The sequence below is a fragment of the Prunus avium genome, chromosome 7, assembly GCF_965620075.1.
Source record: "Prunus avium chromosome 7, drPruAviu1.hap1.1, whole genome shotgun sequence".
Lineage (NCBI taxonomy): Eukaryota > Viridiplantae > Streptophyta > Magnoliopsida > Rosales > Rosaceae > Prunus > Prunus avium.
The window spans coordinates 32,320,306-32,345,606 of record NC_142290.1 but is presented as its reverse complement, the minus strand read 5'-3'; the positions used below and the strand labels follow the sequence as shown (position 1 = coordinate 32,345,606).

The window sequence follows — 25,301 nt, the reverse complement described above, 5'->3', positions numbered from 1 at the left end:
AAGTCAAGTTTGTTTGTGGGTATGTGCCACACACAGTGGCCTTCCATGTTTCCCTCTTCCCATACTAAGAGCATCATGCCCTCCTCTTCCTCTAACTTTGTGCCCTAATTTGATGAAAACCCTACGCATATGGTTAATTACAACATTGATTTCAACAACCCTTGAATTACGCCTTAATTTATGCCATTTTTAGGTGGATTATGACCTAAGTGCATATTATTATATAGTAATTAAGCTCCAAAAGCATGGTTTAGAGAGCACCACATCCAAATATAACAACACCGGCCAATCATAGCTTGCTAGCCAAAGTGAAAAACCTAACCCACATCTTACCCGTCGGTGAAAAAATAAAAAGCTATTAGTCAAATACTTTAAAAGATTACCTTTAATCTTTTCTATTGGAAGACAAACCCTGAGGTTGTCACTTTCATTTATAAAAGCCCCCCTAATCAAAATTAGGTCCCCGCATCTACACGTATACACAACATAAAGTAGGATTATTCCCCATATACTTAAAAGCAAGAAATCTTCCCAACAGCTAAGTCTGTATCTTTGAGGGGTTTAAATTAATTCTAAACTTAATTAACACATACTTAATCAATTAATTATTATTAAACTTCCAGAAACTGCACCAAGTGTGTGGATGGTTTTGATTGACCAGATCTAAAGGGTATGTGGCATTCCTTCGTCCTTTGGTAACACATTTTTCTTTGCACTTTTGTAAGGGATTCTAAAGCTGGCTTTCCTCTCTTGTGCAAAACCAGTGAACTACCTCTAGCTTTAGCACATGGTGCTCCACTAGTATATATAGCTTTTTATGGCCCCTCGCCTTGATAATCTGAATTGGGAAAGGGTTAAAACATCTTGTTGAACACGTGTTAAGATGTTGAAGCAGCTCAGTTCTGTGTAGGTATGGATACTCGGAGCATCAAATTATGTTGTTCTAGATTCCTCCTCAGGTGTTCCTAGATCCGTCGACAGTGCTGTGCGTATGTAAAAGGCAATAATTTTTTGCTACCAAACTATGACTTGACATGTTAAATAGAGCAATGCCGCGGTCAAATCAGCTCATGTTGGTTCACGATATTGATTATTAATGCACTGTGAGTCTCATATACATCAACAATTATAATCAGTCGATGCAGACTCACGATGCATTATGAGTTCCATGTACTGCTCAACTCCCCTAGGTAAAACTTAAATTTCAAATTGTTTAAATTAAGGGTTTTGTGCTTACTAGCAACAGTGTCATCAATCACCATCTAACATATAACTAGTGTCTAGCTAGACTATAGAGGTAAAAACCTTAGATTTTCTACAAGACAAAAGGTGTGTGAATTGGTGGAGGTTCCCTCAAATTGAGGGAGAACATTTCTGTTGTTATTGAAATTGAGGAAATCATATCTTGGTTTGCTAAAAGCCTAAAGTAGAGGCAATTACTTTCCCACTGAGAATGCTGCATACTTGCGTCCATATTTTTTTTTATGCTTACTTAGAAAATAGTTTTAGGAACCAATTAAATATCGGAGAATGGTAAAATATATAGAACTATAAGGCAGCTCTAGCTAAAGCTTAATTAGTCAGGTGCCTACAAGGCTATGAGCATTTTGTCCGAATTCGGGATCATTCACATGCCTGATTGGAAAACTTTCTGTAAATCAGGATCATGGATCATTCACAGGGCTGCTTAGAATCACTAGATACCAATAATTTATTTTAAAAACTTCCACCCAATACCCGTGGTTAAACCAGCATCAACCATAACCTGTTAATTTAAACTAATAAAACATAATCTTTAGTATAACGCACCTAAAAAAATCAAAAAGGGATCCCGTTTTGCAGATGTAAGACAGTCATGCAATTGGGAATGCATGTCAATCGTCCAACTGTCTCACATCCCACAAAATGGGATACTGTTCTTGAAGCCATCTTGGAGCAACCCATTTAGAAAGAGAGCTCTTTAAAGTGTTTGGGCCTAAGTTTGTAAGAATATGTGAAAAAGAAAAATTTGCAACTTTTTGGAAGCACTTTGTGGCCAAGAGCAAGCCGAATCTCAAGCGGGGATTAATCCCACCCTTCGAGTGTGAGGACACCTCATGGTATTTACAAATAAAATAAAATATAAAAAATTGCAACTTATTTGAGTAGTAAGTGTTTGCTATATGCACCCAGAAATTCGATCATTACACTCATGACCCTTGTGTTTTTTTGGGAAATTGCAAATTTTTTCCTCTGGAATAATGATCAAAATGATTAGAACAAAATTTTTTATTTATTATTCTTAATTATTGTTTTTTTTTTTACAAGCGATATTTATTTTTATCTAATCTAAATTACGGTAAGGGGGATTCGAACTTGGATGCAGAGTGAGGAGCACATCCGCTCTTTTTTTGTTGAGAGATTTTGGGATTTCATTCATAATTCAGCAAAAAAAGACATTGGCTACAAATGGCCAATACAAACTAACCACAAAGGGCTATTACAATAATGAAACGATCTAACATCAAAATTAACACAATCTAGTGCTCCTCCACTAATGATCACGTAAGATCAAAGAAATGCTAAAACATCTAAAAAGAGATAAAGTTTGAAAAAACCAAGTCATAACAATATAAATAAAACTCTCACAAAAGAGCGGTGGAAAGCTCTCGCAAAAGAGATGTGAAAAACTCTCACAAAAAGAGAGGTGAAAACTACACATAAAACTCAAAGAGTCTCTGCGGCTTATTCCAAACATGAAAAAACTGCAAAAAAGATGATGGTAGAGATCTGACACCGAAATGCATGTGGGTATCCGACGATGAGATGCATGTGGAAAATCATAACAAAATGAAGACAAATAAGAGAAACATTATGTCTTTGAAAATGGGATAAGAGAGAAGAAAGGAGGAAGGGAGAAGGGGGAAGAACAATGGCTTCCTCCCCCCTCAAAGTGAAAACAGCTCTAGAGTGTTTTTTGGGAGAGGGGGCTAGGGTTTTCAGGAATGTAGTTATTTCAATTAAACTGAATTAATCTAGAATTCTATAGTGAGGGCCATATGTAAGGCCCAAAGTTTGGGCATCTGGATTGGGCTTACTTGTAATAGCCCATTTGGTTCTCATAGTTCTTATTGTGGGCTTGTCCTTTTGTCAAAATAAAAGTAGCCCATAAGTGAAAATGTACTTACTAAAAGGCCCATTAGTGAAACAGACCTAGGCACTAGCCCATAGTGAAACTAGAACGGTTCGTCTCGTAATTAGGGCACTTAACATCTTCTTCTTCACCAGTTAGCCGCCTATTCATCGCAGAGCAACTGCAACTGGAGATTTGCAGCTGCTGCAAGCTCAAGTAAGTTATTTTCTTCTTTCTTCTCCTTTTATCTCCCTCCTTCTCCTTCTCGGGATCGAATCGGGATCGGGATCCCTCCCTCGTGGCGTATCGGTGCTACATAGTGTTTATATTAGTAGTGTCTGCCGTTCTTTCATGTATTACTTAGTACTCAGATTGATTAATTTCGTATATCTTGTTGTTCCTTGGCAGGTTGAAAGTCTTAGAAACATACAAATCCTTTGTTCAAGATGAGGTATATGATTAATTTGATATTTCAAAGTTGCAATTATCTTTTAGCTTTTTACCGAAACACTAACACTGTTTCCTTTTTTGTTTTGTGTTTATTGCCCTCTCCGTTTCCAGCCGGCCAATGGAGGAAGATGTAAGTTATTCTGCTCTCGAGCTCATTGATTTAGTGCATTTTTATCATAACTCTCTTTGCATCTTTAAATGTTATGGGTTTATCTGAGAGATTGAGTAAAATGTGTTGTCCTGAGTTTGGATATGGAATTTGCAACTTTGAACCAGTGGCAGTTTAGCAATATCTCATAGTTAACCCTCTGTGATTGTATTGAATGGTACTCCATTTGTAACTTTTAAATTTTTTTTATGCTTTTTTATCTTCAGTATTTTGATGGCATTTCATGGAAAGTAATCTAAGTTCAAAAGACTGTTGTTCATCAGTTAGTCACTTTTTGTTTAATGCACCAGAAGACCAATAATTATCAAAGAGTAATTCTGTTGTGCCTCCTGTGTTTGCGTGATACTTTTTTATGTTCTTCTGATAGACCGCCAAACATTCACTCATTTCCTGTTCCTGCGAAATAAAACCATCGGGACCAAATGTTTGAGAGTGATCTCTCTTGGTATATGACATGGTCGAATGTGATTATCTTTTGCTTCTCATTCTGAAACCCTTTATTTGGTCATATTCTCACTATGAAACCCTAATTCGGCATATTTATTCTTATTGTTATCATCAATTTGTGAAGAATCTCATCCAACCTGAATGCTGCAGGTTACCAAGAATGAGGAAGAGGAATTTAATACCGGACCACTCTCTGTTCTTATGATGAGTGTCAAGAATAATACTCAGGTAATGCTTTCTTATAATTTTATAGTTCTCTGTCCATAAAGGCTTTACATATCAAGACTTATTCAAATTGGTTCTCATTGTGCAAACAGGTGCTCATCAACTGTCGTAACAACAGAAAGCTTCTTGGACGTGTAAGAGCATTCGACAGGCATTGCAACATGGTTCTGGAAAATGTCAGGGAGATGTGGACTGAGGTATTTCCCATCATGGGGTTTTCTTGTGTTTTGTTTTCATTTGTGTTGGTAGATCTTCATCAATCATCAACGTTCTTTTAACTCACGATATTTGTGTTATCTTTCATTTGTCTATGCAGGTGCCAAAGACTGGAAAAGGCAAGAAAAAAGCCCAACCGGTTAACAAGGATAGATTCATCAGCAAGATGTTTCTCCGTGGGGATTCAGTTATCATTGTTCTTAGGAATCCTAAGTGAGAGGTGTATTGTATGTAGCTTTGACAATTCCAGTGACTTGTAGAAGTAGAGTCCAAGCTGAAGATTTATGTACTAAGGTTGGGAGCTTTTATGTGCACTTTTTTAGAGCAACTTTCAAGTGCTGTATATTTCTTGAGCAAAACTTCACTCATTTGGATTTGTTTGTGAATTTTAGTTGACAGGTATTAATTGCACTTTGAGTAACTTTCCGGTGTCATATAGTTCTTGAGCAAAACGTGACTCGTTTGAATCTGTTTGTGAATTTCATGACAAGTATTTGCACTTTACACTAAGTAGTATCTTAATGTACCATGTGCAAGCCGTGGTCTCTTTTTGGAGGGTTAAAACTGGCTTGCTGGCTGGTGGCCTTGTGTTCGGGTTTCACCTACAATGTGAATTCGCATTGAATCTGAACATGATCGAGTGGCTTGACATTGATATTTACCCTGGTAGGGAAGGGCGGATTTGTTGATCTAACGGCTACAATTGCGATTATATTTCACTCAATAAAGAAAAAACCTTTGTGTTACATCAATGTTCCTTAAATTGGAAGAGATCAGCTTCTTTGAGCCATGAAACTAATTCCATATGATTTCTTCTTTACCTAGCAACTCATCATATGATCATCATCTCCTGCTTTGGATTTGTATCACTTCAAGTTTCAAAAGGCCCTTGTGATCACTAATCAGACTACTCTGCTATCCAAATGATGAACAGCCACCGAATCCACATTTTATTAAATTCCTGAGTTGCCACACCTCTTCAACAATTAAATAAAAGATTAAGAATCCATTTGTTTTGTTTATTTATTCCCATGCTTGTAAAATTAAATCTCCCCACTTGCCTCTTGGCTTCTTCCAACAACATCACCATCAACTTAAATCGGTGCCATCTTTATTCATTATAATTTAGGGGACTGACTTTTCCCTGGGACAAAATGGCCTTATTCAACACTATATTTTAATCAATCATATCATATTATTATGGGGTTGGAGATGTTAGGTAGATCCTAGATGATTAATAATAATGACTGCTAAACCAAAATTCCTAAAGATGCTCATCTACATAATTCCAAACCCCACCACACCAAAACAGACGTAAGTTAGGCTATTTGACAGCATCGTACCTCTCTATTGCACCCGATCCTTCATTCTTTACATTAACTGTACATTAACTTAATTTAGAATTTCAGTCATTTGTGAAGGAAAAAAAAACAAAACCACTACACCAAACTTTTTTCACAATAACATAAATAGAATGAAGAAAAAAATCAATTAAAAAACATTCAAAACCAGAGGTGATTTTTATCCTCAAACCGACACGTGTCCTTACAGATATACATACATACAGTAAGTTATTGGGTTGCAGCCAAATTCTAGTCCTACTTGGCTCCTTTTACAGCTTGGAACGAAGAAGCTCTGGGCTCTGTGCCTAACTGCCACTGAGAAACGAAGCTCCAAATACAAAACTGGTATTTGGGTTTTGGTGCACACTTCTTATTTCTTATCCTCATTGAGTAATATCGTTATTCTCGATGGGGAAAGGTGGGGGCTGTGTCCCAAGCAAGAAGAAGGTCCCCTCCAGCGGCGCCAATCCCGACGCCTCCCACCCAAACGCCTCACGAAACGCGCCGATCCTCACGGACGACAATCCCAATTCCACCACTCCCAGCCGAAACGACGACGTCTCCGCCGAATCGCATCCGAATTCGCATCCGGCCCCGAAATTGAGGATATTCATAGTGTTCTACTCGATGTACGGACATGTGGAGGATTTGGCGAGGAGGATGAAGAAGGGCGTTGACGGCGTGGACGGCGTTGAGGGGTTGCTTTATCGGGTGCCCGAGACGCTGCCGAGTGCGGTGCTGGAGTCTATGAAGGCGCCGCCGAAGGACACCGAAATTCCGGAGATTTTGGCGGCGGAATTGGCGGCGGCGGACGGGGTTTTGTTTGGTTTTCCGACGAGGTACGGGAGCATGGCGGCGCAGATGAAGGCTTTTTTCGACTCGACGGGGCAGTTGTGGAAGGAGCAGAGCCTCGCTGGGAAGCCTGCTGGGTTTTTTGTCAGTACTGGAACTCAAGGAGGTGGCCAAGAAACCACTGCGTAAGCTTTTGCCTTAATTCTTAATTGTTTCTCTTCTATTATTTTAGAAGCTGTGAATTTGAAGTGGGAATTGAGTAATTTAGTTGGTTCTGTATATGGTCTGCAAAAATTGGTTTTTTATGCTTGTTAATGTGTGTATCTAGTCTTGAAGATCAATGGAGATTATTGTTAACCAAATGAAGCATTATGAGTTTTAGCTACACAATTGTCATGACTTTTCTAAGTTCTATGCATGCTAGTGTGTGATTGTATAGAGATTATTGTTTAATTTTAACTCAATAAAGCGTGGGTCTTTAAGGTGGCAGCATTTCCAACCAATATGAATTAGAAGAAATGACATTAAAGACCCAAGCTTTAAGGTCACATTATTTCCAATATGAAGTAGAATAAATGGCATGTCCTTGTGCTTCTGGGTTAATGTGCTTGAAGTTGTGAGGTTCACCTTGCAAATATGTTTGAGAGTTAAATGGTACATATAGGATGTATGTATGTGTTTCATTTTCGCAAAATAATGAAATGTTGTTTTTGTTTATGCGTGTTCTACTTTGGGGTTATTTGTCTCAAACAATCTGAAGTAGAAGTATTTTGACTAGGAAAAAAGAGTCTGAAGTGGAAGTACCTTGTAATGCGATCGTCTCCCCTTTCTGTGGTATACTAGGATCATATCCATCATTTGAATAAAATCATTGAAATTGTTATGGATAAAAGCCTGTAAATGTTTATGTAAATGAATGAGAAAATTTGTTGAGACTTATGTTCTGCTATTTATCGCAGTTGGACGGCAATCACCCAATTGGCACATCATGGAATGCTGTTTGTTCCCATTGGGTATACTTTTGGAGCTGGCATGTTTAAGATGGACTCTGTACGAGGGGGTTCTCCGTATGGTGCTGGTGTTTTTGCTGGTGATGGCACAAGAGGGCCGAGTGAAACTGAGTTGGCGCTTGCTGAGCATCAGGGGAAGTATATGGCAGCAGTAGTCAAGAAGCTTGCCCCAGCTTGATGATGATGATTTTCTGATTCTAGCATCTTTCTTTACAATCATTTTTCTCTTCTGTTTGTCGATCAAAATATATCCCCTCCTGTGATTGGTGTTGGCATTTTCTTGTTACCTATGCCCAGTGTTAGTTCTTTCATTTTTCTTCCCTTCCAGTTCTCATCTGTTCAGAAAGTTGTAAATGTTTTCAATTTGTTATGCCTGATTTTGTCAAATAATTTGTGAAATCTGTGGGTGTCTTATTTTGTGTTTCATTTTGTAGACTTTATACACTTAGGACTTGATATATTAATAATAAAATTCATTCTGTTTTAATTTTGTTCAAGCCTCTGCTTTGTTGATCTTTTCTTACCATTGGTGCTGATGAGTTTGGTTGCGAACAGGAAGTCCTCCTATTGCTCTGTTCTGTGAAATTGAGCTATTGATTGATGAAAAGGTTGACATGGTGAAAAGCATTATCAGGAACTCAGTTGCAATTTCTGGCAATCAGACTTCTGCTCTTGTTGATCTAATTATGTTTTGGTTTATCAATTCAAAGTTGATCTTTACAGTTACATTGTTATATTAGGATACAAACCTACAAAAAAAAAAGTGTTAAACGTATGGTAGAAAATTAAGAAATTAATTATATCTGACAGAACACCAAACACAATACAAGTTGTTCGACCTTAAGCACAATACCAAAACGTTCAATATTAATTAATCTAACCTAGTACATTGCCAACTGGATCTAGTCCAGTGGAAAAGGACCTTGACTTGCAGACAAGAGGTCTCAGATTTGAACCCTCATGGCATCTCGATTGTGTGCTTATGTGAGAAATCTTCCTTCCCTATAGTTTAGACTGTTGCTTGTACCAAAAAATATATTCAGCCTAATATACTATAGTATAGTACTAGATTTCAATTTAACCTATAAATGGTGGCTTTAGCTATCACTACCGCATAAATATAAGAACTGTCTGTCATTTGCAAGGGATTTGGAGGTGGTCAAGTAGTTAAGAGCATTCGATTCCCTATCTCTCGTATAGCTTGTATTTATAAATAAAAGATATTAAAAAACTGTCATTTTGTGAGAAGATTATTTTCCGAAAGTTTATAATAATTATGGTTTTCTCTTTTGTTTTATATTTTATAATAATTATTAATAATTTTCGTAAAGTTTTATAGATATAAGAATCTAATTCGTGGTGTCTAAAAGAATTTAACAACTTTACGCACTATGTTGGCGTGCGTTAACCTTTTTAACCCTACTGTAAGCGCCAAAACAAGTACAATTTACAACTACTGAGGGGTCACGACAAGGTTACTTTCGGAAACTCAGAGCCTTACTTTATCACAAGACTTTTAACGAGTATCAACATCATTTTTAAGTCGTTGCTTCTCTCAAACTCCATTTCCATTTACAGTCACTCTCTTCGATTCTTCAAAGACTCCAATTCTTGGCCGAGAAGAGCGATGGCGGACACTCTCAGTGCTCTCAGGTCCTTAATGGCGTCTCACTCTCCTCCTCTTGATGCCTTAGTCGTCCCTTCCGAAGATTATCACCAGGTCTTCATCTGTAAATCATATGCTTGATGTTTCGTTGAAATCATGCATCTGAAAATTTTCAACTGTAAATTTAATCAGTTTCATTGATCATCATAACTGTTATTTCAATTTCTTATAATTTTTCAGAAATCGAATCAGAATTATCCAATCTCATTCATCTCTAATTTTCCTATGAGAAATAGTAAAGTTTGATTTTAGTGTGATTTATGTTCTAATGCAGAGTGAGTATGTATCTGCACGAGACAAAAGGCGTGAATTTGTTTCAGGCTTCACTGGGAGTGCTGGTCGGTGTCTTTTTCTTTCTTTCTTCTTTATGTAATTTTACGATGATTCTATTTGAATTTGATTAGTTCTAAAGAGAATTTTGAAGCATATTTTCATAACTGAATTGTATTTTGAATCTTGTTCAGGTTTGGCACTTGTAACAAAGAATGAAGCACGGCTTTGGACGGATGGTCGTTACTTTCTGCAGGCAGCGCAAGAACTTAGCGACCAATGGCAGCTTATGCGAATGGGAGAAGACCCTGCTGTAGATATCTGGATGGCAGATGTGAGTCCTTGGTTTGGTTCTTTGGCTAACTCCTATAATTATTTTCAATGTTGAAGATTCACTAAACCATCAAATTTTCTCAGAGATAGCTTTGCACAAAAATGCTTTGTTTCAGTACTGGTGTTAATTTATGAGTTGCTTCTTGCTAAATTGCCTCAGTAGCAACTTTGCATTTTTTTTATTTGTCTGTTAACAAGTTCTTGGTATATTAAGTGGATTCTTTTGATTTGTTTATGTTAGAATCTCCCCGGAGATTCAGCCATTGGTATCGATCCTTGGTGTGTGTCGATAGACACTGCACAAAAATGGGAGCTTGCTTTTTCCAAAAAACATCATAAGTTGGTTCAGACGTCCATAAATTTGGTAGACGAAGTTTGGAAAAATCAGCCCCCTGCGGAAATTAATCCTGTCATTGTACATCCTTTAGAATATGCCGGTCGTTCTGTTGCCGATAAGTTGAAGGATTTGAGAGAAAGACTCATACAAGAGAATGCTCGTGGTATAATCATCTCAGCACTTGATGAGGTTAGTTGGTTTGTTTGTTGCTTTATATCTTTGCTCAATCTTGTTATTATGACTTCCAGAACTTCGTTGAACATGGCCTGTTTCCTCATGTTTTTATTCTATTTGGATTTTGTCATGCAGTATCTGAATCTAATTGCTACTCTGCAGGTTGCTTGGTTGTATAATATTCGTGGGAGTGATGTTTCCTATAGTCCGGTTGTTCATGCATTTGCTATAGTAACATCCAACTCAGCTTTCTTTTATGTGGACAAAAGGAAGGTTTCTTCTGAGGTCAGTTAAATCATATATATCTATTTTCATCATCTTGTCAAGAAACTTTGTACGATGGTGAATAATGGTTTGAATTTATCACACCACTGGTAATAATAGATGTATTTACTAAAACTATTGGCCTTGACCAATTTATGCATCTGATTACTGATACCAGTAGTTAAACTGTTGGAGCAAAGTTATGCTTCCCTTCATGTTTGTGTTTTTTTTTTCCTTTTTTCCCATTTTATAAGGCAAGTGTGAGCTTGGGAAGTTAATCAGTTTAGATTTATCTGAGAAACTTGCTCGATATGTAGGTAAACACTTACTTGGAAGAAAATGGGATTGAAGTTCGGGACTATAAATCAGTGAGCTCAGATGTTGCCTTGCTTGCATCTAATCAGCTGAAACCTTCATTCAAGGGGACTGAGATTACAGGAAATGGTACAAACAAAGCAGAAGATAAAAACGACAACCTGATATGGGCTGACCCTGGTTCATGCTGTTATGCTTTGTATTCAAAACTAAACCCTGAAAAAGTTATCTTACAGCAGTCGCCTTTGGCCCTTGCGAAAGCTTTAAAGGTAGGATGCTGTCCTTCCCATCTACTGGAGATAGTATTGTTCCGGTTTGTTGTGAGTGATGTTTTTTCTTATTCTATTCATTATTTTTATATCGACTGATTTCTCTCCAATTTTAGAACCCCATCGAGTTGGAAGGGTTAAAGAAAGCTCATATCCGCGATGGTGCTGCAGTTGTGCAATATCTTGTCTGGTTGGATAAGCAGGTAGATTGTGACACCTATGGCATCTTTACATTTCTAAACAATAAGTATATATGCTTATAATTTTCTAAAGGCGTTTTCCTTATTTTTATGCATTTAGTTTCCTAACTTTGCGACAATATGAAGGGCCTGAACTAATGCCTGAGCTTTGTATAAAAAATGCAGGCGCAGGAAATATATGGTGCTTCTGGTTTCTTTTCAGAGGGGGAGGGAACGGATAAGAAAAAACACTCGTAAGTGTGCCTTTCCTGGTTTAATTTCAGACCTCGCACCGTGTGGATGAGATGTATCATGGTCTTGATTTAGCATGATTTACAATGTTATTATGATGTGAAAAATCAGACAAGTTGTAGTTAGATGTGCCATATCAGACAAGTAGTAGAACGATGTAACCTTGAATACTATGATGATAAGATGCATAGTAAGCTTCGTATGGTAGATTTTTACTGCATGTCGCACAAAGAACTGTTTGTGTTCTATTGCAGTCAATGATCATCAATTCTTCTCTGAACATTCTGACAGTTTGCTGAATATATGGTATGTGGAACAAGTTTTACACGCTATTGTATCATATCTTGGCATGTTGATTGAATTGAATGAACCATGGCAGGAAAACTGCAAAGCTAAGCGAGGTGACAGCAAGTGATAAGCTGGAGGGCTTTCGAGCATCAAAAGAGGTAGTGTGAACTTTTAATATGAAATTCCCATGTGATGGATGATAAACTGGATATGTCTTTGTTTTGCATGTGTGTATTCCCCTTATATAATTTTTCTTTGATCCTAGATGTTCATTGCATTTTATTTCTTTCTAAGTTGGTATATATTTGCAATCATGGTTTCTAACTGTAAAACATTTTCAACTTGACTTCTGGGTTGCACTGCAACATGTCAGGAATACTCGAAAATTACAAGGGGTTCCCAGGAACACTTTAAAGAAGCTTGCAGCAGTTGGTTACAGAAAAATGAAATATATAGTGCAATTTACTGATTACATGCATACTTGTATGCTTTTCTAAGCTTTTCTACATCCCTGTATGTTTAGGTTGTTTGACATACTTGCAATCTTCTTTTCTGTTATATTTGCAGAACTTTAGAGGTTTAAGTTTCCCTACTATTTCGTCAGTTGGCCCAAATGCAGCAATTATCCATTATTCACCACAAGCAGAAACTTGTGCTGAGTTTGATCCAGACAGCATCTATCTTTTTGACTCTGGAGCACAGGTTTGTCAACTATCATGGAAAATTTGGCTGATAGAAATGACCGACCAATTTCATTCGTTTATTTTGTCATGATGCTTCAGTTTTTCTAATTGGTAATATTGATGGCATGGTTGCAGTATCTTGATGGAACAACTGATATAACACGAACGGTTCATTTTGGAAAACCTTCAGCTCATGAGAAAGCATGCTATACGGCCGTAAGTGCTTTTTGTTGCTCTCCTTTAGGACATCTTTGTTTATTTGGTAGTTGCACATAGACTAATTTCAACATTGTTGTTCCAAGTTCCAACTTTGTTTTCATATGCTTTGGATAGTCAAATTCTTGTACTAGTTCATTCATGCATTCTGCTACTCACAATTTATCTTGATCCACTACAGTATATGACCACCATAACTACCATTGTACCCACACCCACCCTGACCTTCTGTACCGTTCATAGTTTACTACTGCTACCTACTTCTTGTAGCTTTTAGAGCCTTGTTCGCACTACCTTTCCCATGCTTATTACTACCACTGCAGACATTGCAGTTTACCATGGCACAAAATCACCACCCAAAGAAGCAGTACTATTGTAGTGATCATTAACATATTGGTTTCTTCTATCTGTCAAAGAAACCTCTAAGAATTGGTCAATAAAAATCTTAGGGTTGCTTAATTGGACCTTAGAAATATTAATTTCTTATGTTAATAGAATCCACATATAAATTTGATTATTTAGGAAAATGAGAGATTTGAATAACACTTTTCTCGTGGGTATTTGAAATCCATCCTTTTCCTATGTTACCAAATTTATGTGTGGAGTTTATCAATGTAGAAAATTTATTTTTCATAATACTCGAGCAATTTACAATAAAACCTCAAATCCAAATCTCTCAGTTTGTATCTTTCCACCTAATTGGACCCTTAGTTTCAGTTGATAATCAAAGTTATTATTATCCATAAAACTGGATCTTATTAATTCCAATTGATTGGGATAGCCCTTTTCTGAGTGGAGTTGCAGGCTTTCAAAATGGGATTTCATTCTTTTCAGATCTTTTCTTTTTCTTCGTTTTTATTTATTAAATGAATTTAGGTTCACAATGGTTGAATCCTTTACTGTCTACATATGTAAGACTGTTATTCCCAAGTCCCTTCAAGCCAATCCTCATGTTATGGTCTTATGAAGTTGCTTGATGTACTGCATTTTGTGCAGGTTCTCAAGGGTCATATAGCTCTCGGGAATGCCCGATTTCCTAATGGAACCAATGGTATTCATGCTTTTGTCTTTTTATTTCTTTCACATTTAAATGAGATGTTTCATGTGTAGTTTTCTAAATTTGTCTGAACTGAAATACATTTAAATCTGCTTGCTTTTTACAGGTCATGCACTTGACATTCTTGCTCGAGTTCCTTTGTGGAAGAGTGGTCTTGATTATCGACATGGCACTGGTCATGGGATTGGGTCTTATCTAAATGTTCATGAAGGTATATAGGAACTACAACTGCTCATCCTTCATCTCTAATGTATAGTTTAATCTGAGCTAATGAATGAATTTTCATTTCTTCCTTCCATTTGTACTGGTTGAGCAGGACCACATTTAATTAGTTTCAGACCGCATGCTCGAAATGTCCCACTGCAAGCTTCCATGACTGTAACAGATGGTTAGTATCACCATGTACATTTTTTTTTTGGTTACACTTGTATAATGACTTTTTCAAACTCAACAAAGCAGTAATCCCTCATGCTAGAGGATAGCCATGTGGATCATCCTTTTTTTCTTTTGTTTTTTGGACTCTATTTAAACTTTATCTTATCTTGTAGCTCATGCATTGTGTTTTCAGACAAACACTGGGTAGACCTTGCCTTTCTTGTTTCCTTTAGAATCTGTGCTCTAGTGTTCGTGGTTTTTGAACTTATTGCTCTTTATGCATAGCTCTGAGTCAACAACTTTATTACTCATACATTTTTAGGGCATGCTTGATCTATAAATTGTTTCGGGTAGCCATGACTGTAAATTATTAGGAGGAGCTTCTTGAATGGGACTATTTGACTTGTAGTTACCATTTACAGTGACTGACTGTAAAACTGCACTTTTCAGAACCTGGATATTACGAGGATGGGAATTTTGGAATAAGATTGGAGAACGTGCTTATAATCAACGAAGCTGATACAAAATTCAACTTTGGTGACAAGGGTTACTTGCAATTTGAGCACATAACATGGGTAAGCTTGTTGTTCTCTATCGAATAGCTAAATTAGCTTGCAATTGGAGCGCATAATATAGCTACGTTAGCTTGAAGTGATTGCTATTGTGGTTTTTTCTGAATGGGGCCTTGTAGTTCACAATGACAGTATCTGTCTAGCCCTGTTTTTAATGCTTAATTTGTTAGTTGTGTTCTTGATGCTGCGCACACTGCCCGGCATTTACGATTATAACAACCCTTTTCCTAGACCCACTTTATCTTTTCAACTTGATATTGTTTAAGCAAATTTTCCAGAGAGAGATTGCAGGTTGAGCTAATCCCTCTGTATTTGATGTTTCATAATCTGTCCAGGCACCATATCAGAGAAAGTTGATGGACTTGAGTCTTTTAGCACCTGAAGAGTTGGAATGGCTCAACACCTACCATTCCAAATGCAGGGATATTCTGGCCCCATACGTGGATGAATCTGAGAAGGCATGGCTGAAGAAAGCCACTGAACCCATAAGTGCGTGACAGCTTGTGGCTGAAGAAAGCCACTGAACCCATAAGTGCGTGACAGCTTGCGAGCTTTCTGATTGTGCATATCGACTCGAAAATGAATAAAATTTGCACACTGTATGTAGTTTCAAGATCAGCAGTCACTCTAGTTTTATGATTTTCAAGATTTAATTAGTAACTTGCTACCGTTGTTGTTTTTGAACATAAAAGTATTCAATAATGCATTCCTACTTTACATTGCTGAATTTCTCTGGAATATAATGAGAGAACATTCAAAACTGAATTTTTATTATTTGCAGAAATGGAAAAGAAAAAAAAAAATCAATTTACTAGATGAATTATTCAATCTACGACAGGACACCATGAGTGCGGCGGCACACCATTGATTGAGTAATTATTGGGTGTGAAGGTCCACATTGCCATATGGTGTCACTGATCAATAACATATGAATTTGGAATCATCGTTGTCACCACTACCACCCCAAACTTGCTGGGCATGTTTAGGAAATTGTGTTGAACCTTTAGGAACTCTCTGATCATTAATCGGAGGTTGTGGACCCCACAGGGGACCGGAATGACTAATATGGAAATTTAATCGCTTATTTAACTTCGGGTCTTTTTAGACTATTTCACCTGTCTGAATTGTTGAAAATGGGCTTAGGAACCTTCTTAAGTTACGTACACGCACTTTTAAGGCCGAGGATCAGGGTTTTGATTAAATATTTGTGGTTGAGCTATTTTATTAATTAAATATTTTAATTGCTTAAATAGGCACTCGAGCTTCATTGAACCCACAGGAAGGACCATCGAAGGGTCAAGCTAGCTCAAACGCCCAGTGAGTGCATTTTTGTTTTATAAATGAATTTTATGTAGTAAAAGTTTTATTAATTCATTATGAATGAATTACTTATGGCTTTTACTTTCCAAGCATAAAGTTTGATTTCAAATGTTTTTATAAATTTTGTTTATGATTAAGTGTGAATGGCTTGGAAGGTAGAAAAGGAAATGATAACATGATTTAAGGATTGAGTGAGAAACAGTTTTATAAATTTCCCAGAAAAGGTTTTTAAACCACCATAGGTACCCAAATGTTGCCTTCGGATAAATTGTTGCCTTCGGTTGAGTCAGCGCGCGTTTGATAGTTGCCCCACGAGTCTTAGGGATATTCGGATCGTGAGGAGCAAGGAATGCGGCTCAAGTTGACCAAGTGTCCCCTGAGTCTTGCGAGGAATGCGGCTAGGGTTGACTTTGTGTTACCGAGACCTGCGAGAATGTGTCGATTATGCGACACTTGGAATTGACGGTATAATGTGGGAAATAAATATAAAATCATGGAATTGACGGATTTATGATGGGTACACCTAAGTGGAAAGGAATTATTTCTTTACGATGCTTTCAAATGGTTTTGATGTTTTGTTTGAATGCATCATCAGTTATATGTATATAGTTATGCATGCTTGAATTTTTGTACGAATATAGAACATTGATATAATTGAATTTCTAAATGTTTTAACAGTGGGGTTAGTATGTTGATATTATATTTTCCAAAACTTGCTTTTGTCCAATCACACTTTTAAATGTTTTGCGCCCCCAGGCAAGCAGTAATTATGTACCAGAGCACCACAATAGGGCAGTCATCACTCATCACCCCTCTTTTTCCACTATGTAGGATGTTCTCTTGTAACTGTTCTACTTTTGTAATTAACTGGATTAGCTTACTCTGAAATTGCCCTAGGATTTCTGTAAGGCCTGAGGCCATAAAGATTTGTTGTTGGTTGTGTGTGTCCTACCATTGTGCTTGCTGAATGTTGGTGGATATTTGAATTGCGTTTGTACATGTGAAATTTTTTGGGAAACGAGCATTTTATAGAGGAGACTGCCGAATTTTCGGCAAAAGTCAAACTTAACCCTAAAAAAATTTGTGACTTTGTTAGAAGGGTAATTTGGTCAAGTGTGCCCGGCACATGCCAGGTGTTGAACACGCACAGGGTTCGGCTCAAATTCCAAAATGAACTTTGAGTCGGGTCCTGTCAGATAAATTGTACCCCATAGCAGCTAGATGATCAACAACATGGTTGTGCTCCCTATAAACATGAGATAGGCTACATTAAAAAACAATCTTGAGTTTATGGTCCTTAATCATTAATTTTTATGCATGTTCCATTGAGTTTATTGTTCCAAATATATTGGCTTTTGGATTTGCTTTTGTGGTTGGCACTTGTTTCATTTTCAGAGTACTAGAATTTAAAGTCAGCAGCTCTTGGTTTCCGATTGTAGCACCCATTGAAACATCTTATCATAGTAATCAATCATTTTGGTGTTTCTACGTCTTAAAATGTATAGAATTATAAAGAGATAAAGCTGACTTTAAAAAATTAGCGGGTAAAAATTCTTTGTCTGTTATTGTTGTTCTTTGGCATCATATGGCATAATCGACTAATGGTGACGGTGAAGAAAGGTAACTTTGTTCCCTTTTTATTTCTCCGTTGCTAATAAAATTGTTTGTATGAGGATCGGGAAAGGTGAACAAGGGAGAAGTTCTAGGTGAAAAGAGCTTTGACTTGCAAATTAAAAGTCTCAAGTTCGAACTATCTTGGTAGTGTGTGTGTGTGTGTGTGCGCGCGCGAGAATACCCTCTCCCTCTTTCTAACTTTGGACGGGGAGAAGCTTTTGTCTTCTTGTTTTGACAAGACTCGCCTCAGATTCTCCTTTGGAATCTGTAACGAACCTTATACATGTAGCGGTTTACTATGTTGTGCGAGAGAGTGGAAAGAGAAGAAAAATGTTCTCCAGCCCATTGGGCCACTACACTTCCGTTTTAACTCCAATTCGAGTTCACTACATGTCTACGGACTCGTGGGCTCGAGCTCTATACAATGGAGCGAAAAGAAAAGAAAATTCAAAACTAGTCCCAAATAAAATGTGAACCCTAACCCACTTAAAAACCCTAGGAGCAAAACCGTCAAATCATGTTAAAATTTCGAAAATAAAATTTATAATTTGGGACAGGAAGTTACATGTTTATAGATTTATGATCAATTTTAATTTTTTTCTTTAATTTATCATAGTAGCTGTAGCATTTATTTGTGAGATGAAAAATAATCCTTTGAGCAATTTCAACAGGTTCATCGTCATTTTATTAAAAGTTTGATTTCTTTTCCTCGTCACTTGAAGAACTGCTGTTGGGGAAAGTAAAATTTTGCTCTTCATATTATTACGTAGGTGAGAAAATACTATTTAAACACTGAAATTTGCTTCTATTCAATCATATACTCTTAAATTTCGACAAAGGTTGGGCTGTACGAGTCCCACACGAAGAGAAATTATAGAATAGTACGGTATCACCACGTCATTTGGTAGTACTTCCATTCAAAATTTGATATGTGTATTATTTTTATAAGAAATTAAACTATTGTTCCAGTTGGATTTGCAACTCCAATTTTACCCTTCACAACAAAATTAAAAAAATTGTTAGAAAAACAGAGAAAATGAAAACAACCCCTACCATCGCACTGACACCATCACTCGATGGCCCTCCCTCTCTGTCTTTCCATTACTCGATGTTCATTCAAATGTTTCAGTAAATTAGTATTTCAATTTGATAATGATTAAAGCCTCTTTGTTTGAATATGGACCCATTTGCAATGATTAGAGATCTTGCAGGTGCTTCCATGGGTTAAAGAGAAGTTGCAGTTTCAGGGAAAGAGACGAAGGGCTGGCGAAGTAACCAAATTCGTAATAATATCTTCATGTCTAACACACACAACGTGATTGAAAGACTTGCTAAGGATATTCTAGGGTTTCTTATTAGTCAAATTGAGGTTTTGACTCCTTCCGTTCTATACCCTCTCCTCCTTCTCCCGCACCCCATCACCACTACCACATGGTTAGCACATGATACTTTCAACATTATGTTCATTTTAGTCATTATTCACAGTTACAATAATTTTATATTAAAATTTATCAAACAATTTTGACACCTTTTTTTATACTAACAACACTTTAAGAATATTATTTATCAAACATATAACTGCTTTACTTTACATTGGGTTGTTTTCATAGCACAATATAAATAAATATATAGGGTTAATTACAATTTAGTACCCTGTACTTACACCCTTAAGACATGTTAGTCCCCGTATTTTCAATTTTAACAATCGCATACCCCGAGCTTGTAAATTTTTTACAATCCGATTCCACCGTTAGGTTTCCGTCAGATTCCACCGTTAGTTGCCTACGTGGCACTATGGTCCCACTTTTTGTTTAATTTAAATTTTAAATTGATTAAAATATTAAAAACCATAAAACCAAACAAAATTAAAACAAAATATCTCTCTCTCTCTCTCTGATCAAGCTCCAACAGCCTAACCTGCAACCATATCCCACGAACCCAGAAACCCCCCCACCCCCCTCACCAAAAGCTCTTCAGAAACTTCATTTTCTTCCTTAATCAAGTTCACAAACTCCCTAAATGCAATTTCCCGAAGCTTTTCTGGGTCTTTCGAAACTAACAAAACACCATTGTTCCAACCCTTTTCCTTATTTCCCTTACCCAAGAAAACCCTTGACTTGTGTGAGAGCAAGCGAATGACGAGCTCTTTGATCAGATCTGCGACTTTTTGCTGGTCTTCTTCTTCCATTTGTGAGAGAGAGAGAGAGAGAGAGAGAGAGAGAGAGAGAATCGCAGGGGGTGGAGGGAGAAGAAAATCGCAGGGGTGATGGGTTGTGGGTTGTGGATTCTTGGGTTGTGGCTTCGTGGTGGTCACGGGGAAATCGCAGGGGGTGGAGGGAGAAGAAAATGATCGGTTCATAATTGTATATCATTTTGTACCCTTCTAGCTTATGATTTGGTTATGTTTTTGAGTTAAACTTGTGCTTTTAATCCTTTTTGTGTTTATCTTTCAGTTAATTGACATTTAGGTAACAATGATGACTTTGGATAGGAAATGATGCAATCCATGCATGTTATGGGCTGATTGGCATATGAGGAATATGAGCTTAAAGACAAACTAATTTTGGCTACAGCCCATTTCCAGCCCAGTTTCGTAGGTCAACTTCTTGGCCTTGGATCAGAATGCTATGGGGCTCGAATGAGGTGAAGATCTTCATGAAACTTGTTTCAATGGGTGTCTACTACAACATATCCAAATTTCAGCTCAATTGGACATTTGTGGAGTGCTCAGCCCGTCCAACACCCAACCTTGCTCAGGGATTTGCAGCTGCCAGCTTTGAGCCTTATCTCCTCCTTTAAGCCATGTGCCTCACCCATGCTGCAACTGACTTTGGATCCAACATAATGAGTGAAGTGGGGAGGCATTCCAGCTATGAAATTCTAAAGAAGCAAGTTGGTACATGCTGGAGTTATTATAGAGAAAGCATGTGCATGCATGTAAAGCAAAGAAATGAAATGAAGTCAATTCCAGTCTCTGTTCGGCAGCCAACTTGCAAGGCCCAAAACGCACACTTCTACTGCTCAGATGGGAATACTTTCTTCATAGAAGTTGTTCCAATGGGTGTCTAGTATAACATATCCAAATTTGAGCCCCATTGGATACGTTTTGAAACCTCTGGCCTTCCTACACCAAGACTGGTTCAGAAAACTCGTTTTTCAGCAACCAAAAGGCAACCACATGGGTTGGCAGCAAAAGGCAATCACATGGGTTGGCAGCAAAGGGCAGCCACATCTGATCACCTTTGAACCCATGTGAAGAAGCTTGAGGTGCAGCAAAAGAAGTATGGGATGAGATTGATTCCAACCACACTAACATAGACAAGATGAGGTGGGAGTTATGGGTTGTATTAAAGGAGGAATGGTGGTGTTGGATTTCATCATGTTGTTCCTCCCTCTTAGCCCTATAAATAGAGAAGCCTTCAAGCTTCAAAACACACCCCAGGGGGGGGAGCTCTCAAACACTTCTCTAGAGCTCCCTTCCCTTCTCTCCCTCAAATTCTCTTAGTTTCCTTTCAAGTTGTCAATTGTTGTAGTAAAATGAGTTTACTTAATTTTCCTTCAAGTTTTTCTTAGTTTCACTTTACTTTTATTTGTAATGTACATTCTTTCTTAAGTATTCAAGTTTAATTAGTTTCCAAGTTTCAATTATGGTTTTTGTTCTTATTCATTATGCTTATAAGTTAATAGGCTAGTTTGAATGATTGATCACCATTTAGGCTTGCATGTTAGCTATCTTGGTTTGAATTAAGAGTAGACACCATGCTTTAATTCGAATTGAACTATGAATAAGAAGAGTATGTATGGACATTCGACAACAGGGATTAGATACATGCTTGGTTGTTTAAATTGTTATTCTATGCTTAATGGGTTCCTAATGCTTAGTTTTAGGTTAGACAACAAATGATCAAATTAGGGAATTAGGAACACAAGGTTTTGACCAAACACCATGGCTTAATCATACTTTAGCTAGAATCAATCCATTAATCTAATTGAACTTGGGAACTTATTTGCTTGAGTTATTTCTTTTTTTTCTTGTTTTATTTATTTTCTTTTTTTCATTTCTATTTTGTGTAGGGGAAACAAATTGGATCATTCAATCACCAATCCTCGTGGGATCGACCTCGCACTTACATATGCTATACTACCAAACGGCTCGTGCACTTGCGAGTATCACAAGTTGAGGATGCAGTTGAAACCATTTTGGTGCAGCTGAATCGAAGCAACAAGTTTTTGGCGCCGTTGCCGGGGATCGGTAACATTGTTTGATTCTATTTGATTTTCCTACTTTTTATTTATTTATAATGTTTAAAGTCTACTTAGTTCTCTATTGTTCATTCCTAATCCTTTTAATTCCATTTCAAGTTTGTGTGTTGGTTTTAGCAATTTATGACAGCTTAATAAAAATGGAGAGAGATGGCAACCTCAATCGTAAGAATGGGAAGTGTGGAGCAATGGGAGAAGTCGACCTCCAAGTGCATCCATGCTCGACCTAATCGCTTCAAGGGGAAGCATTTCAATCCTTTCTCTTCTTTGAATTCTGTTTATTTCTGTTATTGTTTTTGCCTTTTGGTCCGCGTAGGGTTCTTTGTTTTTCTGTGCTGAATCCAACCATATAAAGAACGTGAAATTTGGACTTGCGGTTGGAAAGTTATGGCCTAAAAACTGAACACAGGTCGCAGCTGAAAAACAGAGAAACGAATCTGTCCAAATGGTGATAAATAGGTGATAGAAAGTGCTGTTTGTGTTTTTCTTTGGTTTCTTGGTTTGTTTCTTTTAGTACAACAATTTATTTCGTTTGTTTGAGTTTGTTTAGAGTACTTAGTTCATTTTCATTTATGGTTTGTTGTTTCATTTTATCTTAATTTGTTTTTGTTTTTTTATCTTAAAAATTTAAAAAAAGATTTTTCATATGAGCTGACTTATGGTAACCCCAGTGAGCACTTCTGTCAATACAGTGTCTAGGAGTTCTTTAGGCGACACCTTCGGTGTCTAAGAAGTTTGGGTTTTAAGCGGGACCATTGTGACCCCTCCAACCTTCCCGGATCCCCTGGCTGTGTTTTCTGAGGCCCTTAACTGGTCATCCGTGAGTTGCTTGTATATTCGTGTGTTTTTAAATTAAGTTTTTTTTAAGTTTTCTTTGTTTTCTTTTCTGTTGAGTCTTTGTTTTTGTTTTTGTTTTGTTAAGTTAGTTTATTTATTTATTTACGTGGTATGGTTAGTTAGTTTATTTATGAGTGTTAAAAACACATTTTTATTTCACTTCAAACTCTGCATTACAAAACAAAACAAAAAACAAAAAAAAAAAAACAAAAAAAAAAAACAATAACAACAACTTCTTCTTCTTCTTCTTCTTCTTCTTCTTCTTCTTCATCTTCATCCTCATCATCATGGCATGCCCCTATTTTCTCTTACTTGTAGAATCTGCAGCAGCTCTACATGGTCTTCATTTCTCTTTTGCAGCATTTCTACATGCTGGTTGGCACTGTAGAGCCGCTTCTGCAAATCTGCCACCATAGCCTTCAAGGAAGCCACTTCGTCGTTCAGCGCTGTGCACTCCCGCATCCTCGCCAGTAATCGCATGCCCAAATTGGTAGCTGAGACTGCATGGAGCACAGATAAAGAGTGGGACTCATCCACTGCCATCTTGTCAGACCTACGTGCCACATGCAGATGATCTGCCGGTGTGAGTATACTGCCAATCATGCCACCCAGCAGCACTGCTCTGTTCGGCCTTGCCTCAGCAAAGTTCGGTATTGCCTCAGCAAAGTTTGAGGCCGTGCCGTGATGATATGTGGAGTTTGGGAAGACAGGAGTTGGAGGAGCCCTTGTCTGGGCATTCGGTGGTGCAAGTGAGAGCTCAAGGTTGAGATCATCAAGGTGAGTGCATGAGGATGCCATTTGTTTTGCTTCTGAATTTTTTGATGTTTTTCCTTGAGTTTGCAGGAAGAAATGCTGGGTATCATCCGCTTGCAGAGGTGTGGTTTAAATAGACATATGCTGATGAGAGAGAGCCAACACCATTTCGGATTTCCCGGGCATGCTCGACCTAATCGCTTCAAGGGGGAGCACATTAACTTTCACTTTACTTTTCTTTTTTCCGTGTTTTCTGGTGTTTTGTGTTTTTGCCCGTTACTTTCATTTTCTAGAGCTTTGTGTTTTTGCTTTTCCCTTTCGGCTATCATCTTTATTTTATTTTAGTTAGGGAACTGTGCTTTCTTTTCCGTTTGATTTAAGTTTGGGAGATGTGCTTTCTTTTTCCGTTTTCTTTTTCCTTCTGCAACTTTACTTTTATTTCCGAAACAAAATAACCAAATACAAAAACAACAAAATAAAATAAAAACAACAATAATGCAGTAGGAAATCATTTCTTCTCGGTGCTTGGTGTCTCGACCATTGGAGCTTTGAGTTTGGCCCTCTGGCTGTCCTCTTCCGGGGCTTCACGCACAGCTTCTTGGGGCTCATCACTTGAGCTCCCAAAGATCGCAATCTTAGCTTGAGCGTAACTACTCTCGCGATCTGCTTGTTTGCGTTTACCCGGTCGGTCTAGGTCCTCCAGCTGTTTTCGCATGTCGCGAGAGTACAACTCTACCATTTTTGATAGGTTTTTATTCTCGTCCCGCAATACTTCTAGCTGGTGTCGATTCACCTCCACTATCCTTGCCCTCTCCCTTTTCAAGCTTTTTATGGCACTCTGACACTCTTCAACCATACTTCGCTCCGCCGCCAACTGACCCTTTAGCACCTCTACCTCATGGGACTTCGCAAGTAGGCGATGACCCAAACTTGCGACTGTTGCCGTACTCTGCACGCTCAGTGCCAGGGCATCGCTCACGACCCGGTTGTCATCCCTTGTCCCCAGCACACGTATATCTTTAGGAGTCACTAAATTTCTAGCCACTCCAATGGCAACATCGTTGTCCAGGAGTATTGAGTCAGTTACTGTCACAGGCCCCCGTGCGGAAGCAAAGTAGGGCATCCATACTGGTGCCGCTGCTTGGCCTCGTGTCTGAGTCGGTGGAGCTAGGTTGAGATCCAACGAAAATGGGTAGTTAGAGGCCATTTGATTTCTCACTCTTTTTTCTTCTTTCTTTTCTGTTTTGTGTGTTTCTGAGTTTGTGTTTTTCACCCATTCTTTTTACCTTTTTATAGACTTAGTCTGCTAAACCCTAGCCGCTGCGGTTCTGGGTTATGCGCAGCCCTTATGGCTTATCTCTATTTGTCGCCGCACCCGTTTCCCAACCCCCCTTAATTGCATTTTCACCTTTCACCACCTTCAAAGTGAAAAAGTCATCCCGCTTCACCCAAGAGGCCAATAATTCTGGCTTGGGGGATGTGAAAGCGGCCTCTGCGCGC

The 25,301-nt window shown here is 37.9% G+C and overlaps 3 protein-coding genes across 4 annotated transcripts; all 3 read left to right on the top strand.

Annotated features, from left to right (window-relative positions):
* The first annotated feature begins 3,193 nt into the window (after positions 1-3,193).
* LOC110752943 (uncharacterized) lies at positions 3,194-5,040 on the top strand. Its single transcript, XM_021953714.2, has 6 exons — positions 3,194-3,328; positions 3,521-3,563; positions 3,674-3,692; positions 4,329-4,406; positions 4,496-4,600; positions 4,720-5,040. Exons 2-6 carry the CDS (start codon positions 3,559-3,561, stop codon positions 4,834-4,836), a joined length of 324 nt encoding a protein of 107 aa, XP_021809406.1. The 5' UTR covers positions 3,194-3,328; positions 3,521-3,558; the 3' UTR covers positions 4,837-5,040.
* A 1,169-nt stretch (positions 5,041-6,209) lies between these two features.
* LOC110753033 (Quinone reductase family protein) lies at positions 6,210-8,261 on the top strand. The gene is made up of 2 exons (XM_021953828.2): positions 6,210-6,939; positions 7,714-8,261. Exons 1-2 carry the CDS (start codon positions 6,371-6,373, stop codon positions 7,940-7,942), a joined length of 798 nt encoding a protein of 265 aa, XP_021809520.2. The 5' UTR covers positions 6,210-6,370; the 3' UTR covers positions 7,943-8,261.
* Positions 8,262-9,299: 1,038 nt separating this feature from the next.
* APP1 (aminopeptidase P1) lies at positions 9,300-15,741 on the top strand. Of its 2 annotated transcripts, XM_088244207.1 has the most exons (17): positions 9,300-9,484; positions 9,705-9,768; positions 9,895-10,034; positions 10,275-10,559; positions 10,707-10,829; positions 11,126-11,392; positions 11,509-11,595; positions 11,758-11,825; positions 12,203-12,269; positions 12,679-12,813; positions 12,930-13,010; positions 14,007-14,061; positions 14,174-14,278; positions 14,384-14,455; positions 14,893-15,017; positions 15,350-15,520; positions 15,564-15,741. In XM_088244207.1, the coding sequence occupies exons 1-16, from the start codon at positions 9,392-9,394 to the stop codon at positions 15,509-15,511; spliced, it is 1,929 nt and encodes a 642-aa protein (XP_088100333.1). In that variant the 5' UTR covers positions 9,300-9,391; the 3' UTR covers positions 15,512-15,520; positions 15,564-15,741. The 2 variants fall into 2 exon arrangements, with proteins under 2 accessions (XP_088100333.1, XP_021809450.2); XM_021953758.2 differs by having other exon boundaries at positions 15,350-15,741.
* Positions 15,742-25,301: the final 9,560 nt, after the last annotated feature.

Excerpts from the sequence above, each read along its gene's own strand:
- LOC110752943 (XM_021953714.2), top strand. Across the intron at positions 4,407-4,495 it reads GTGTCAAGAATAATACTCAG|GTGCTCATCAACTGTCGTAA; the intron begins GTAATGCTTTCT and ends TTGTGCAAACAG. Across the intron at positions 4,601-4,719 it reads TCAGGGAGATGTGGACTGAG|GTGCCAAAGACTGGAAAAGG; the intron begins GTATTTCCCATC and ends TTGTCTATGCAG.
- LOC110753033 (XM_021953828.2), top strand. The coding sequence starts at position 6,371 with ATGGGGAAAGGTGGGGGCTGTGTCCCAAGCAAGAAGAAGGTCCCCTCC. Across the intron at positions 6,940-7,713 it reads GGTGGCCAAGAAACCACTGC|TTGGACGGCAATCACCCAAT; the intron begins GTAAGCTTTTGC and ends TATTTATCGCAG.
- APP1 (XM_088244207.1), top strand. The coding sequence starts at position 9,392 with ATGGCGGACACTCTCAGTGCTCTCAGGTCCTTAATGGCGTCTCACTCT. Across the intron at positions 9,769-9,894 it reads AGGCTTCACTGGGAGTGCTG|GTTTGGCACTTGTAACAAAG; the intron begins GTCGGTGTCTTT and ends AATCTTGTTCAG. Across the intron at positions 10,035-10,274 it reads TAGATATCTGGATGGCAGAT|AATCTCCCCGGAGATTCAGC; the intron begins GTGAGTCCTTGG and ends TGTTTATGTTAG.